The sequence below is a fragment of the Rhineura floridana genome, chromosome 1 (genome assembly GCF_030035675.1).
Source record: "Rhineura floridana isolate rRhiFlo1 chromosome 1, rRhiFlo1.hap2, whole genome shotgun sequence".
NCBI lineage: Eukaryota > Metazoa > Chordata > Lepidosauria > Squamata > Rhineuridae > Rhineura > Rhineura floridana.
The window spans coordinates 155670979-155688602 of record NC_084480.1 but is presented as its reverse complement, the minus strand read 5'-3'; the positions used below and the strand labels follow the sequence as shown (position 1 = coordinate 155688602).

The window sequence follows — 17624 nt, the reverse complement described above, 5'->3', positions numbered from 1 at the left end:
TACTGGCCTATAGTTGTCCAAATTATCAGGGTCCAAGGAGGATTTTTTTAGGAGCGGTCTCACCACCGCCTGTTTCAGGCAGGGTGGGACCACTCCCTCTCGTAAAGAGGCATTAATCACCTCCTTGGCCCAGCCGGCTGTTCCATTCCTGCTAGCTTTTATTAGCCATGAGGGGCAAGGATCCAGAGCAGAAGTGGTCGCCCGCACCTGTCCAAGCACCTTGTCCACATCCTCGAGCTGTACCAACTGAAACTCATCCAATAAAACAGGACAAGACTGTGCTCTGGATACCTCATTAGGATCAACTGCTACAATAATGGAGTCAAGGTCCCGGCGGATGTTCATGATCTTATCACGAAAGTGTCGCGCAAACTCATTACAGCGGGCAATTGATGGTGTTATTGCTTCCTGGGGACCAGAGTGTAAAAGTCCCCGGACAACTTTATAAAGTTCCGCTGGGCGGTTAAGGGATGACTGAATAGAGACAGCAAAGTATTGCTTCTTTGCTGCTCTCACTGCCTTCACATAGAGTTTGGTAGAGAGCTTCACAAGTGCATGATTACAGCCGTCGGGAGTTCGCCTCCATTTGCACTCAAGCCGTCTCCTTTCTTGCTTCATCACTCTTAGCTCCGGAGTAAACCAGGGAGCCAATTGAGCTCTGCAACGGAGAGGGCGCACCGGGGCGATCGTGTCAACTGCCCAGGCCATTTCCGTATTCCACAGCATGGCCAGGGTTTCGACAGGACCGTCAATTCTATCAGCCGGAAAATTCCCTAGAGCCATCAGAAAACCCTCAGGATTCATTAGTCTCCAGGGACGGACCATCTTAATTGGTCCTCCACCCTTGCAGAGGGGAGAAAACAGTGTAAGTCTAAACCTTAATAGGCGGTGATCTGACCATGACAAAGGAATAGATGAAAAATCCCTCACTCTCAGATCACCATCCCCTAATCCAGTGGCAAAAATCAAGTCCAGAGTGTGCCCCAACACATGCGTAGGGCCAGTAACAAATTGAGACAGCCCCATGGCTGTCATGGAGGTCATGAAGTCCTGAGCTGCTCCAGATAAAGCAGCCTCAGCATGAATGTTGAGATCCCCCAATACCAAAAGTTTGGGGGAACGCAACAATAGATCCGAGACCACCTCTGTCAGCTCAGTTAGGGAGGCTGTTGGGCAGCAGGGTGGACGGTACACCAACAGAATTCCCAGTCTGTCTCGCTGACCCAACGTTATGTGCAGACACTCTAGACCATTAGCCATCTGGATAGGGTGCCTAACAAGAGGGATGGAACTTCTATAGACCACAGCGATTCCCCCTCCCCAACCCTCGGATCTACCCAGATGCTGAACCGAATACCCAGGTGGGCACAACTGGGAGAGATTAATACCTCCCAGATCGCTCACCCAGGTCTCGGTAATACATGCCAGATCGGCCGCCTCATCCACAATTAGGTCATGGATGAGGGAGGTTTTATTATTTACCGATCTGGCATTAAAAAGCAGCAACTGGAGATCCGAGGGTTGGCTGATAGAACTACCAGCAATCCTGTGGGTGTGAGGAGGACCGGAACACGTCACAGCCACCAGTTGTCTGGGGCGAGTTCCCCTTAACTGGCATGTCCTACTCACAGCGCCATACCTCCCATTACCCGTCACTACACTAATAGGGGCCCCCTTTGGTCCTCCCTCCCACAACACTGTCCTCTCGCCCAGGCACATAATAAAAATAAAATAAATAATAAAACTCATGGCATATACACACAATCACACACTCACTCATACAACCCACTCATACATTCAGACAACACAGCAGCATCCGAGGAGCTTCAGCAGCCGATAATCCGTAGTAGCTGTCTAAATGAGAGATAGAGCTGCGTGTCATCCGCATACTGATGACATTGCAGCCCAAATCTCCTGATGATTGCCCCCAGCGGCTTTATATAGATGTTGAACAGCATCGGGGAGAGAATGGAACCCTGTGGCACCCCACAAGTGAGAGGCCAAGGATCCAAAACCTCATCCTCCAATGCCACTCTTTGGTACCTACCAGAGAGGAAGGAATGGAACCACTGCAATATAGTGCCCCCCATGCCTAACCTCTTCAGGCGGTCCAGGAGGATAACATGGTCAACGGTATCGAAAGCCGATGAGAGATCAAGGAGGACAAGGAAGGTGCATTCGCCCCTATCCCACGCCCTCCTCATATCATCTACCAAGGCAACCAAGGCTGTTTCAGTCCCATGTCCAGGCCTGAAGCCCGATTGAAATGGATCCAGATAATCCGCTTCCTCCAACCTTAAAGTCAAAGGGAACTTTGATATATATAGCTATTTATAATTATGTTGCAAGTATTAATAATTGTGTAACAGCCTTATACAGAGTAACATAGCAAATAAAGAGGCCTCTCCCTAACTCAGGATAATACAATCTAAAAAGTTAACAATGAAGGTGAAAATGGTAACAAATAATAAATATGAATAAAAACTATTCTGTACTGGCAAACATCCCTGCCCATGGAAGATACAGATCTGGGGTTGCCAAGCTGGCACCCATGCACATGCCATCAGGCAGGGCCCCCAGATTCTTAGCTTTCATTTAAAAAAAAAAAGTCTCTAGCCCTCTTAGAAAGTTATGAAGCAAAATGTGCAGGTAACCTTCTAACAACTTCTGTGAAATGAACTAGCCTGGCTGCTACTGCCTGACAGTGTTTTTAGTCAATGAGTAAAGTCAGAACTGTGACTGATAAATGAGTTGTTTGAACACCAGGCAATAGAAATCCCTTTGATCCTAAAAGAGCTGCTGTTTTCTCTTCTCATTAGAGCACTTTTTCTGCTTTTGTCTTTTTATCCCAGTCCTGGGAATCTCCATAATTTGCCCTTCATTTTTCCCTTGCAACCAACATGCATCTTTCCTATTATGGGTTCATCTTATTCAACTAGTCCCCAGAAGTTATTTTCTGCAAATGCTATTGCACAATAAGTGTGGGTAGATGTTAAAGAACTCCCCCTCCCCAGGCGAATGTGAAAACTTTGCAAAGAGGATCAGGCATGTTTCCTGCTGTGCAAGAGCTAAAGTCCAGGCACTCATTAAGAATTTACTGTACAGTAGGGCCCTGCTTATATGGCGGGTTCTGTTCCGGACCCCCGCCGTAAAGCGGAAATCGTCGTAAAGCGGAACCCCATTGACTTTAATGGGGCGCATCACACAAAAATGCAGTGAAAATGCCACAAAATCGGCTTTAAAAGAGGGGAGGAAAGCCGCCGCATTAGCGGAAGGCCGGTAAGCGAAGCGCCGGTAAGCGGGCCCCTACTGTATAGCTAACTTACAGTATAATGTATACACATCTACTCAGAAGTAAGTCTCTGTGTTTAATGGGGCTTACTCCCAAGGAAGTGGGCACAGGATGGCAGCCTAGGGGAAACAGGGGTTTTGTGCCTTTAACAGCTGTATTGCAGGCAGAAATTCAACAGATTAAGCATTTTCTAGTATGGAAATACAATTATGGGGGAAGCTCCATCATGACAATAGTCTCTCTAATTTTGTGTTACACCCCCCACCCCCATTGTATTATGCCATTCTTCAACAGCAGCTTTTTTGTGACTGGTGCTCTCAGCACTCTCAAAATTTGAAAAGTGTCAATTAGTCCAAAAAGGTTGGTGACCCCTGGTTTAGAGGGCTCAGTAGTGAAAAAACCATACTCTATACAAACACTGATCCCTGATAATTGGCCATGCTAGGTGGAGCAGATAGGTGGACACTATGTTGGCTTCCCCTAGCCTATTCTCTCTGGTAGTGGCTTTCAATGGTCTCAGGCAGACATCTTTCCAATCACCTATATCTAATCTTTTAGTCAGAGATGCCAGGATTGAACCTGGACGTTTGGCATACTAATTATGCACGCTACCACTTAACTATAGAACCTCCCCACTCTTCCTCCCCTTCTTGTATTAAGGAAAATGTTCTTAAAAACATTATCCTCTACATGTTTCCTCAGAATCAAGTAGTACTTACTCCCAAGTAAGTACTTACTTCCAACAAACTGGAAGAAATCTTAAAACTGACTCAACTGCGACCCCACCACAGAAAGTGAGAGAGAAATTAAGACTGACTGGCGGGGGGGGGGAGAGGGAGGGAGAGAGAGAGAGAGAGAGAGAGAGAGAGAGAGAGAGCGCGCGCAAGAGTTGAAGCTACCCACCCAGATTTTATTTATCTCCTGTGAAACGACTCATCTGAAGTGAAGCTATGATTCCCAGCCCATCTCCCAGGCTACATTTCACACCTTCCCTCCAGAAACTCTGTTTTGCTTCACAATCAGCACAGTTTGCCCAGCTGATGCCAGCACAACAGTAGCAATGGGAGTCAGGGAATGGTGCCAATATTCACGAGAAAGCTCCATGTGCCTTGGTGCCCAAATTGCACAGAGTACAACAGAAAGAGGTCAAAAGAAGCACATGGACATGTGGGAACAGCACTCAGCCCTGTCACTGCTGCCAACTTTGCCCAGCCCAAGGAAGAAAAGTCACCCCTCTTTTCATTCATGGAGAATTGGAGGGGAGGAAGGGTAGCTTTTCTACCTCACACCAAACTTTTGGGACAAGCATTAGCAAGGATGATATTTGCTCTAGACATGTGAGACAGCTCTCATTACCAAAACACAGAAAAATTGATTTATAGAACCCTGGAATATGCAAAACGTTTAACAGAACAGAGGAATTTGAAGGATGAGAAATGTGGCACAACAAACATTCTAGAAGGAAGTTTAAAGAATAGAGGACCATTTAAGACAAGAGTTGACTGTGGGGCAGCTGCAGGGGGCAGAATTGCAGGAGCAATTGTCACATGGATATAATGGGAAATAAAGGCATAGCTGCACGGGGAAAGGCCACAGAGAGATTTCAAAATGGCAACTGGGGCTGTGCTGGATAGCAGGACAAGATGAAAACCAGCGTAGATGTTTTAGGAAGGGTGTCACAAGTCTGTTGAAAAAGGGACTGATTTTCGAAGTGGACATTTGGGAGAAGACCAAACTGTAACAAAGAAAAGTCTAAGAGAAAAGAGGCTATAATCATACACACTTACCTGGGGATAAGCCCAAATATCACAGGACTTTCTTCTATGAAAGACCGGGCTGAAAACAGGAGACCACCAGTTTGCTTTCTCCCTTCCTTGCACAGACACAGACCACTCACAGATGTAGGAAACTCAAAGGAAGGTATAGGAAGCAGTTTAAGATCCCAAAAGATGATAATCATACTTTTAGGGACTGGCTCATTGACCAGCAACACCATAAACAGACCCTACATGGCTACTGGAAAAGCCATGGAAGGACTCTGAGCCTTGAGACGATCAAGAGGTGGCAAGCAGGCTCGAAGAGATGAGGCAGAAATGTGTGCTAGCACTTGCCATGCCTCCTAAATTGGGAATAGAATTCTTAAGTGTCCTATTCTTAAGAGGTAATAGTGATATCGATCCCAGGTAAGAAACAGGAGGAAATCTTATTTTCACTTAGTTATTTTCAGTGTGATAAAGAGTACACAGAAATCTTGAGTGACAGTACGACAATATATATAATGGTTAATGACTATGGCTATACGCTATATAATTTCAAGTTATTTAACGTGAAGTGTATGAAGACAAAGATTCAGGTGGAACAACATGAAAATTACATTATTACAGAGAGACGTTATGGATTACATTGAACACTATTTATGCCTACGAGTTAAATTAAGGTGAGCATTGCCATTTCTTGTGATTTTCATTACTCTTTTTTATAACAATGGGTCTATTGGCAGCAGTTGCATTGAGTAAGGTTACAATCCTCTGCACATATTCCTAGGAGAAAGCTCCATTGAACACAGTGGCCATGCTTGGGTGATTATCTTACTGAGATATGAATGAGACTGTTGCACACACATACAACCACTTCACTCTTCTCTCTGCATGAGACAACAAGCAAATCAGGAAGTCTTCATTTAACTATAGTTTCCTATTTTGCCCAAACCAGGAAGCTATGTTTAATGGATATTAAGCCAACTTGGCTTGTTCCTAAGCCACTAACCATAATAGCTTTCCAGTTTGTACAAAATGGGAAACTACAGTTAAATGAAGACTTCCTGGTTTGTTTACTCGCTGGTGTGAACTGGCTGCATGCACAGCCATAAGGCTCATTCATATACATTCATAAACAGAGATATGAGATTGTCGAAACACTGTCAGTGGATATTACTTTCAAGCAATGAAAAACAGATAATGTAATACAAATGCATAGATCAGGAAAAGGGTACAAACTAATATCCAAGTGTTTGGATATCCCAGTGAGCACAGTTGGATCTATAACCAGGAAGTGGAAGCTGCATCACACCACCCAGACACTGCCAAGAAAAGGTCGTCCCTCAAAACTCAGCACTCGAACAAGAAGGAGACTTGTGAGAGAAGCCACAGAGAGGCCAACAATCACTTTGAAGGAGCTACAGAGTTCAGTGGCTGGGCATGAAGTAATGGTGCACCAGTCACCCATATCAAGAGCTCTCCATATCACTGGCCTGTATGGGAGGGCGGCAAGAAATAAACCATTACTCAAGAAGTACCATCTGAAACCAAGTCTGGACTTTGTCAGAAACCATGAAAGTGCCCCAGCTGCGATGTGGGAAAAGGTTTCGTGGTCAGATGAGAGCAAGATAGAGCTTTTTGGCCAAAACTCAAAGCACTATGTGTGGCGCAAACCTAACACTGCCCATGCCTCAAGACACACCATCCCTACAGTGAAGTATGGTGGTGGCAACATTCTGCTGTGGGGATGCTTCTCATCAGCAGGGACTTGGCATCTTGTTAAAATTGAAGGAAGAATGGATGGAGCAAAATACAGGGAAATACTGCAAAGGAACCTACTTCAGTCCACTAAAAAACTGAAGCTTGGGAGGAAATTCACTTTTCAGCAGGACAATGTTCCCAAACACAAGGCCAAAGAAACATTAGAGTGGCTCAACAACAAAAAGGTGAATGTCCTACAGTGGCCCAGGCAAAGTCCTGATCTCAATCTCATTGAGAATCTGTGGCGCTCCTTGAAAACTGCAGTTCACAAGTGATGTCCAACCAACCTGAACGACCTGGAGCAAATCTGTCAAGAAGAATGGGCCAAAATCCCTCCAGCACTGTGTGCAAAGCTGGTTTATACCTACCCTAAAAGACGTAAAGCTGTTATTGCAGCAAAAGGTGGCTCTACCAAATATTAATATGTGGGAGTTGAATACTTATGCAAGCAACATGTTTCCATTTTTTAAAGTTCCTTACAAACATTTCCCAACATAAAACCAATGTCACCTTACAATAATTGATTTTGAGTTTCAGTGTTTTAAAAATAAAATATCATACAGAACAAAATTACAATGTACCATATGTAATTCAGTAATATGAGAGCATTGGTCAGGGGTCTGATTACTTTCGCAAGGCACTGTATTCTGGAAATAGTAGAATCCTGCAACAAGATGTTGCAGTGTTGAGTGCTTCTGCTCAGGGTTCCAGTAATTCCATTCTCTCCTGTCCCCATGCCCAACAATCAATTCACATTCTACACCGAGCATACTCAGCACTCATTGGGCCATTTGAGGGGTTTCCCCCCTTCATTTGGGCAGGGAGGAACGGAGTGGACATACAGGTGCCCAATCCCAGCTAAAATAAAAGTTTGGATTTCCCACTGACGTATATGGGCAGTTCTCACCGGGAACATGTATTATTATTTATTACATTTATATCCTGCCCTTCCTCCCAGTAGGAGCCCAGGGTGGCAAATAAAAACACTAAAAGCACTCTAAACATCTTAAAAACAGACTTTAAAATATATTTTAAACAACATTATTTAAAAACAATTCCACCACAGACGCAGACCAGGATAAGGTCTCTACTTAAAAGACTTGCTGGAAATAAATAGCTTCTCAGCATTAACCATGAAATGACCTATCCCAACAAGGATACTGTTCTCTACACCCTTTGTTTAGTGAGAATCATAGAGCTAGAAGAGACTCCAATGGTCATCTAGTCCAAATCCCTGCTGATCCAGGAAATCCACCGCTACAGCATGCATCTGTGCGTGTCTTTCCTCCTTCCCCCTTTTCTAGTCATTCCATTCCCCTTCCCACTCAATCTTAAAGTTTTTTCTCCACTTAAAAGTCAGTGAGCATTCCATGGGCACTGAGCAAGATCAGGCCTCATTGAGCTGGTCTTGCTAAAATAAAATGCTGAATTTCCCCATTTATTTCTATGCACAGCTCCTACTTCCATCCCTGGGAACATTTACAAGTAGTTTCTGTATGAATCAGGAAGTCACCTAACCAGACAATGAGAGGGTTTCCTCTAGTCTTTCTGTATCATTGCATCTAGAATGCTCAACACCACACAAATCCCATTCTACTTTAAATTAAAATGCCACCAAGATTTGTGGTGTCTACTGGAAATTGAATAACAAAGGCTGCAATATTTAATCAAGTTATCACTTTGATTAATTAAAAAAAAAGTTTTAGGACGGTGCCACAGGTTACTTAGGTAGCAGATTTTTTTAAATTATCTTAATGTAAATGCTTATAAAAACTGCAGGTGGTAATTAAAATAGGCATCCATCACAACTTGAAATAGTAAATCAATTAAAAGGTTTGGCTGATTAAGGATAGAGCTACAAGCTTGTTATATTTACCAATTAACAATAATATGAGGGGGAGGGGCACTAACTGGGAAACAGTGGATGGCCTCTTTCTCCTACAGGAGTGTGAAACTTTTCTAGCCCGGCAGGACAGATTGTTATCTCACCCACCCCTCACAAGCCAAGTCTGACAGGTAGAGAAGCCACCCACCTTTCAATCACCTGACATCAAATGACCTTTTTTGCCCACTATTTTATGCAATACTAATAATGCTTTGCAAGAGGCTTCTGAAGACATCTTCAGAAATGCTATCTTGCTCTGTACCTTGAAAGGGGCTTTGCAAGCCCTCCCAATTAGCTGATTGGCAATGCCTGCAAACACCCTTTCTGCCAACCCCCACCCTTGCCTGCCCTACACGATGTCATGCATGGCATCAAGTTAGGGAAGGGGGGAACATGGCTTAGCTCAAACAGCCTGGTGGGCCAAACAGGGAGGCCTGGTGTGCCTAGTTAGGCCTGTGGGCCAGAGGTTTCCCATCCTTGTTCTACCACAACCTTGTCTCCCACACCTTTTAAGAATGCTAGGGGAACATACAGCCAGGACAAGGATTATGGCAAGGAGGATTAAATGCCCCCCATCCTGAATCTCCCCTGCAAATGACTCATGTAAATATCCCACCCCCTGCGTTACTGCAATGAGATAAACAGGCAACCTCACGTTTGCCTTATGTGTCGTTTTACCATAACACTTTTAATACTGCAATTCATTACTAAGGAATCTTGAAAATCAACATGCAACTTAGATCCAGGGACTGGGAACCTGTGATTGTCCAGATGTTATTGGATTCCATTCCAATCAGCATGGCCAACATGAGGGATGAGTGGTATGGTCCAACAATATCAATAAGTTCTCCATCCCTGTTAGACATGCGTAACTTAAATAGGGCTTACTTCTGAGTAGAACTGACTGACAAAGTATAGCAGTGATTATTAGTGTCATGTAGCTCTAGATTTTTTTTTAACACCAACCCCAAAGAACCACCATCAAAGCTTTGCACGCTGACTGGTAATATTAAAATTTAAAAATTTGTTGTCAATTTTAACATTTCTCCCAACAATAAATCAAAACTGATCAAAGAATCACCCACAAAATTATGTCACAGAGAGATAAAAGTAATGTGGTGAATAAAACTTTGAAGAATGGGCTGCAACTTCTCAATACTTTTTACCCATATTCACACTGGAATTATGTTCAGCATTTCTGAAATAAAAATGTAAGTTTTGTAACACCAGAATTAGTGATCTTTAGCACTCAACATACGCTAATTACATTCTGCATTTTAACAAACACTGCCGATAATCCAGAATTATATTAAGACTAAGTAGAAACAGTCCAGGCCTTTATAACTTTTAACCCAACAGATCAAACAAGATTGTGATGAAAATATTGTGCTTGTTGCATGGTCCTTCAAGAACAACAGAGCTGTTATGCACCTGGCAGGCTGGTGGGTTGTGCTTGCCTGGTAGACCACAGGTTCTGAAAACCTCTTACCATCCAAAGTTTTAAAACATTCAAATGGCCTAACTGACATTTCAGAAATTAACAGATAACTATTCTGTCACATTTCTGAAAGGCAACAACAATCCTTAATCTAAGGCTGTATTATTGCCTGAACCACAAAGTTCCTGTGAATACAAGTTATATCCATCATATTTTATGTGACCTGTTTAAATCAGAATAAGTTTGAAATTATGTTAATAAGAAGTTTGACAATACCATACTTCTTTTGATTTAAACAACTAAACAGTTCACCACAAAGTCCCAATAGTTATATGCTTAATAAGATCAATCATTGTTCAGGTGTATGCAACAAAGATATCTAGGAATGAATGGAACCTCAGGCCTCATTAGAAAGCATCCCCCCCAAACAAAGCCTCATTACTATAAGAAGTAGTCATAAACAAAGTCCATCATAGTTAGGATTTTTCTTCTTAAGTAGAACCTGAAATAACAGGCATAGAGCCAATCATCATCAAATCATTTCTCAAAGCTTGTGTGAATGAAGGAAATATATTATTGCCAAAAGCCATTATACTCACACATAAATATCTAACAGAAGCAGCAATATTCATAGATCAAAATATACTGTAGGACAAAATGTCCAGAATAAAGGGCTCGTTTTTTTCCCTGAATGAAAGCCACAGGGTGTGCCTATTGGGGGGGGGGGGAGAGAGAAAGAGAAGGAAGCTGCCTCATATAGAGGCAGCCACCAGCCCTCATGGATCTGACACTTAAGAGACAGCATAATAGACCAAAAAAAGAATCAAAGGCATCCACTGAGATGTGCGATGTTTAATGAAGAGAAGCATGTAAAATGGATGGGGGTGCAAATCAATACTTACGGCTAACTTTCATGCTGCCAAATGCTGAGGGCTGCTGCACCGGTTTGCAGCTTTCTGCAAAGGAGGTGGTTCTCGGCCGCCCCGACATGGTTTCCAGCTTTCCCCCCCTCTTTTCCGGATCAGCTTTCTCACTTCCTTTCCTTCGTCTCTTCCTCTCAGGTGCGGAAAGAGGAGCAGGCAGAGTCCAGAAGAAGATCCAGCCCCCCAACCCTTAAAAAGGGGCGCCCCTCCCCCCAAAGTCTTTCCCCAGCCCTTCTCTCCCTTCGCCTTTATCGTTAGAGGGCCACCATCCTCTTCCTTTCCATCAGTATCAGCGGCAGCAGCGCCGGGGCCCGCGGCGGCCGCCTCCGCCCAACCCTGCACAATCCAGTCACCCCCCCACACACACGCACACCCCTTTCCCGATTCGTGGAGGTGGCGAGGAAAGAGAAACAAGTGCCGGCCTTTTTTTGGTGGTGCTGCTGCTCCTTGCTTGCTTCCTTCCGTCCTTCCTTGCTGGAAAGCGAGTCACATGAGAAAGCGGCAGCAGAGAAAAAGAGGCTCGCTTTTTTTTCTCCTTGGGGTGGGGGCACGGGGGGGTCTCGGCGAAGGAGCGGACTACTTCCCACGGCGGAGGAATACGAGAACCGGAGCCACGACGCGAAGGATGTGGATTCTGCTTTCGAAAAGGATCCGACACCAGCGGCAGCAAAATCGGTGGGGCCCTGTGAGGAGAGGCGAAGAGGGCGGGCGCAGGGCAATGGCCTGACGAAGGGACACGCTCGCTCCTTCCTTCCCTCCCTCCGTCGGTCTCTTTCTCCTCAACGCGGGGACAAGCCAGGCCTGGCGCTTCTCCTCATAGCGCCCACAGGGCGGGCAAGCGGCGTCCGGAGGGGCGGCTCAGACGGAGGGCGCTGCAGTGCGGTTGGCAGACAACGAGGGTGGCAGGGCGGTCCATGGCGCTGGTGCTGCTGCTAGTGGCGGCTCCTCCCGGCTCGACCGATCTGAGGCGTTGGTGGCGGCGGGTCGCGCTTGGCGCCGCCTTCTCGCCCGAGTTCCTTTGTCCGCTACTCGCTGTGGGGCCGTTGCAGTTTCTTCCTTATTTGTTCCTGCTCCTACGACGGCTGCGGTTTCTTTGCTCTCTCTGGGCTGCTAAAGCCAAAAAAGAACCTAGCTGTACTTACGCAGCCCTACTAAGTTCCTTTCGAGAATACTGAACCGAACGTCCCATTCCGCCGGATCCAAAAGGAGCCGCTGCGCTTTCTTCCATACTACCCCCACACACACACACACACAAAAACCAGCCAACTAACGCTTGCGCAAGCCTGCTAAGTGTTCTCCGGGAATGCCGAACCGAACGACCGAATCTGGCAAGACCCGAAAGGAATCGGGGGGCCAATCAACGAGAGTTGTCACAGAAAAACCTCCCTCCTGTCTCGACATCCGGACCAATTACCGATGGTGAAAGGCAACATCCGCGCTGTGTGAGTGACCAATCACATAAGAGTCATGAAAATAACCGAAAAGTACATCCCTTCCTTTTCAAGACCCAATAGGAAGCCTCTGTCCCTAAATTGTCGCCAAGGCAGAACCAATGAGACAAAATTATGTTTTTCACGACAGTGGGACGGGCCCAAAGAGTGGCTGACGCAAAATGGGTTGGACTTAAGCGAGAGCCGCTACACCCTATCCAGTCTGTCTCCCAACTGAAAGGAAAAAGCCTCGCCTGATGCGCACGTCTCGGGGTGGGGTGGGGAAGAGTTGATCTGATTTAATTCTGATTGGTTCTTCACTCCTAAAGCGATGAATTGTGATTGAACCGGTCTGCTAAGGCGGCTGGGGAACACCAATCAACCTTTGTCCCAACCCAGTGCTCTCCCATATCTCTCATGTGACGCGTTCTTCTATTGGAGGAATTTGCTGTCCTATAATAGACGAGGGCGCGGTTTTGCCCCTTTCTCTTCTCGCGGGGGGGGGGGGAAGATGGCTTCGTTTTATATCAATATGTTAGTGCCGCCCTTGAGATAGGCTGCAAATCGCAGCCGCCGCTGTTGCTTTCTCCTTTCAGTAGGTGGTGGTAGCCGAGGCGACCCCTCCCAGATATACCGCGGGTTGAGGGCTCTGCGGTAGGCGGAGGGGAATTAAGGGTTTCCTTAGAGGAGCAGTGCTAAGGTGGGTCCGTCCAGCTGAACATTCTGCTTCTGACGGTGATCAGGCACATGTTTCGGAAAGCCTGCAAGGAAGGGCGTGAAGGCAACAGCTTTCCCATGTCGTTTCTGTCCAGTATCTTGCATTCGAAAGTACAATGTCTTTGAGCATAGAGGTTCCAGTCAACGCTCATAGCTAGCAGTCATTCAGAGGTCTTTTATCTGCCATAATCGAGGCCTTGCTGCTGGATCACAGCAACGTCTGTCTATTCTAGAATTCGGCTCCTAGCAGCGGCCAGCCTGATGTCTCTGGAAGATTAAAGGCTATGAAAGCAACCGCTTTTCATGTTATCTCAACATCTGCCTCTGAACGTGGTAGTTCTGAACTTAGTTATTGTGGTTAATAGCTCTGATAAGCGTTGCTATCTGAATTTAAATATCCTGCTTGGTCAAATCTTCATTCCACCAAGGATGCTGAAGTGGTTCCTAGTTCTTTATTGGCTTGAAAGTTCAACACACACAAAAAAAAGTTCTTACGCTCCTGAACTCCAAAGTAAAGTTTATATGTCTCTGAACCCCATATAAGCTTTTGGGTTCAAGTCCCACAATTTTATTTATTCAATATTATCTTGCTAGTGAAACACTAATAAATGCCTGATGACATTATACGGCCATAAAAAATAAAGAACTGAGGGCATCCACCCCAAAATATGCTTAGGGCCACCATGCATTATATACCCACCCACACATCTTGGAGTGGCCTCTACAAAATACCACTGGCTCCCATATGCAAGGTACTGTTAAGCTCAACTATATAGGAAAAACTAAGTAAGTGGTGGTGTCCTTCCAAAAATATGCACTGAGCTACCACATATCATGCATCCACTAATCCATGAGAGTATTCTCTACAAGATGGCCTTAGGTTCTGCCCAGCCCAGAGTTTCTTCTGTGCACGTTGCATAGTAAAGAGCATTTACACACACCATCAGTAGCCAAAATATGCTAAAAAAAATTAAACTACATGGGTTTTTTTGCCCAAAATATGCTTGGACTACCACATTCATAAATCCACACATCCAGGAGAGGTTTATCTATGAAATGTGAATATAATTCAATGTTATTTTATATATCTCTTTAAAGATATTTTGAAATATGTGTTAAATATCAATTTGTTTTCTCTAAATAAATAAACAAATTATCTCTAAAATCTCAGTAACAAATACTTAAATGTTTGCTTATACAAATCTATCTATATATATAAATTATATACATTAATTTCCTTTATAGCATGAAGCAACCTTATATATAATTTCCTCCTTTATTATGTTATATGGATGTATCAACCCTGTTAACTTTATAATTTCCAGCTGTTCCCATAGCTGTCTAATTTTTGCTTTCTCGGAACCCAGCTCTGCTTCCATTATTTAATAAATAATATCCTTGCTATTGTTTATACAAAATGTGTCTGATATGTTCTGATATTTGCATTAACTTGTGTGTAGTTTAGAAGTCACAATAGTGATTCTGCACTTATCTGAACTTGAACATTTCCTTAATAATTGTTATTACCATTCCTCAGTATGCTTTAGCCTTCCTACACCTCCACCACATGTGGAAAAAAATCCCCTTTGATCTCATGACATATCCAGCATTTACTGTCCTCTTCTATTTGACTGTGCCATGCATCCACAGGAAGCTATGGGCCAGACACATTGTAATGCCATCTCCCAGAGGAGACTCTCCTGGATGCATGGGTATATGATTTATCATAGCCCAAAATTTTGGAATGGGCATTCTAAGTATCTTCTTAAAAATGAAAGAGAAATTTAGAATATTTTTGATGTGCACAGAGGTGCTTGACAGTGCTGTGTGGCCAGAAAAAGCCATCTCATAGAGGACACTCCTGGATCCATGGGTATATGATTTGTGGTGGTCCAAACTATGTTCTGGAGTGTGCACCACCAGTTTCTTATTGTTAAAATTAAGATTTTGCTATTGTTGGTGTGCATGGATGCGCTCATACTATGTACATGCAGGAAGTTTTGAGTCGATGGAATCCAATGCTGTGTCATAGAAGACATTTTTCCCGGGTGGCTGGGTGCATAATTTATTGTGGCCTAAAGTATATTTTTGGGTGGACATCCCTGGTGTCTTTTAAAAAAAAAAACAATTTTGGGCTATTTTTGGTGTGTTTAGAGACACTTGATGGTGCCATGTGTCCAGAGGAAGCTCTGGGCTGGGTAGGGTCCAGTGCCATCTCATAGAGGAAACTTCCTTAGTTTCATAGCTGTATGATTTATGGTGACCCAAAGCATATTTTCGGATAGGCACCACCAGTTACCTAGTTTTTCCCTACATATTTTGGCTATTGTTGGTTTGCATAGATGCACCTGTGCCATGCATCCACAGGAAGCTCTGGGCCAAGCAGGCTCCAATGCCATCCCATAGAAGATACTCTGCCAGATGTGTCTGTGCATGATTTGTGAAGACTCAAAGTATATTTTTTGGGTGGGCACCACCAGTTCCTTATTTTTTATGGTATGGTCTTATGTCAGCACACATTTATGCGCATGATAATTTTGATATAAGAAAATTATTGTTGGACTCAAATGGAAGAGCCCCCGATCATGGAGATACAAGATATGGGGTAGTCCAAACCTTATTTTGGGGTACAGGGACATACACACTTCCGAGTTCAGAGACATACAATCTTTCTTTTTTAGTGTTTCAAACTTTTGAGCAGATAAGGAACTGGGAACTTCAGCATCTTATTCCACCTTCACATTTCCAGGAGATATGGAACAGGAATGTTCCATTTAACTAGCATGATTGAGAATTTAAAATTTTATTTAAAATTAAATATGACAAAACAGTAAGTCAACAAGTTACTGGACTGCTTCTAGAGGATATAGATCCACTAAATGAATAAGGATAAAATCCGCCCCTTTTAAGGTTTGCTTAAATAGAAAGGTTTTAACTCTAACCACAGAAGTTATTTGGCAGAGTGCTATGAGGAAATCATTTCACAACTGATAGACCTATTATCATCTATTATTTTGTTTAATTCTTTTTTAAAACCGGAATCAGAGGCTTCAAAGAAAACAGTAGACATGAGAGATACATGGACTGTGCCTTCTTGTCAATGAGCTTCCCTCATTAAGGGTGCTGCTAGGTGCTGTATCACCCTGAAATGGCCCCTGGAGAGCTGGGGTCACAGATCTGATCAGGGAGAGACTTGGAGGGATTAGTAAGTACTTGAAGGGGAAAGAATATTGACGGGCTGTTCTCCCGTAGAATGCTTGAAACAATTGCTAAGCTTTGCTATACAGATCTTATACTGGATCACCACTGGTAAAATCACACCTATACTAGGAAGGGAAGCTTAGAGCTACTCTAGTACCCGAGACCAGGTTTAGTAATTTCTATTGGCTTGGAGCTATTGAGCCACAGAAACCTTCCTGCTGCTACCTGCTGGTTGAGAGTTCCTTATTGCGATGTACTCCAGCTGCTGCTGCAGCCTCTCTGCTGGAATTGCAACATTCTCCAATTCTGCACCTAGAAGAACCTCGGTCTTTGGCTGGATCCCTGAGCTGACTGTAAGACCTAAGGGCACAGACACACACACTTCCTTTAGCGTAGCTGGACCTGGCTTGGGAGAAGGGCTTGGGCTGCATTGGATTAAAATACATGTAATTTTCCCTATAGAACGCCCTCTGTGGCGCAGAGTGGTAAGCGTCGGTAACGCAACCAAAGCTCTGTTCACGGCTGGAGTTCAATTCCAACGGAAGGAAGAAGTTGAATCTCCGGTAAAAGGGGTCGAGGTCCACTCAGCCTTCCATCCATCCATGGTCAGTAAAATGAGTACCCGGCATATGCTGGAGGTAAAGAAAGACCGGGGAAGGAACTGGCAAAACCACCCCATATATACGATCTGCCTAGTAAATGATGCAAGACGTCACCCTAACAGTCGGAAACGACTCGCACTATAAGTGCGGGGACACCTTTACCTTTTTAATTTTCCCTATATGGATAATCACTTGTTGAATCACAGTTTAACTGAATAAATACCATTGCTTGGACATAGCTTAGGAGTGTGTGTGTTGAAGGAAGACTGCTACTCAGACATTCAAATTGGAGTCCCAGCTTTCCTGGGTGAGGGCTTGAGCCAGAATTTAATAGAAGAATGTCCCATAGGCACTGAACCCAGCCCAAGGGTTACACCAGTAAGGGCTATAGCTCAGTGGAAGAGCATCTGCTTTGCATGCAGAAGATCCCAGGTTCAGTCCACAGCATCTCCGAGTAGGGCTGGGAGAGTCCCCTGCTAGCCAATGTGGACAAGGCTGAGCTAGATGGACCAATGATCTGACTCGGTATAAGACAAGTTCCTGTGTCCCTGTGTTCCCAAGTAGGAATTTGAAAAGAGGATGAATCTAGATTATTTTAGCACTATAGGGATGGGGATT

At 44.3% G+C, this 17624-nt stretch overlaps 1 protein-coding gene across 10 annotated transcripts in view; it reads right to left on the bottom strand.

The window, feature by feature from the left end:
* GSK3B (glycogen synthase kinase 3 beta) overlaps positions 1-12673 on the bottom strand; it is a 223585-nt gene extending 210912 nt beyond the window's left edge. For 5 of the 10 annotated variants that reach the window (XR_009764356.1, XR_009764357.1, XR_009764358.1 and 2 more), the window contains exon 1: positions 11036-12670. Coding sequence is in view for 6 of the 10 variants with exons in the window: in XM_061638552.1 (XP_061494536.1) it covers positions 11036-11123 (88 nt within the window). In the remaining 4 variants the exon portion in view is untranslated. Of the gene's footprint in view, positions 1-11035 lie in introns of all 10 variants that reach the window. The other 5 variants (XM_061638590.1, XM_061638580.1, XM_061638600.1 and 2 more) reach the window with 3 other exon arrangements.
* Between the last annotated feature and the right edge of the window lie 4951 nt (positions 12674-17624).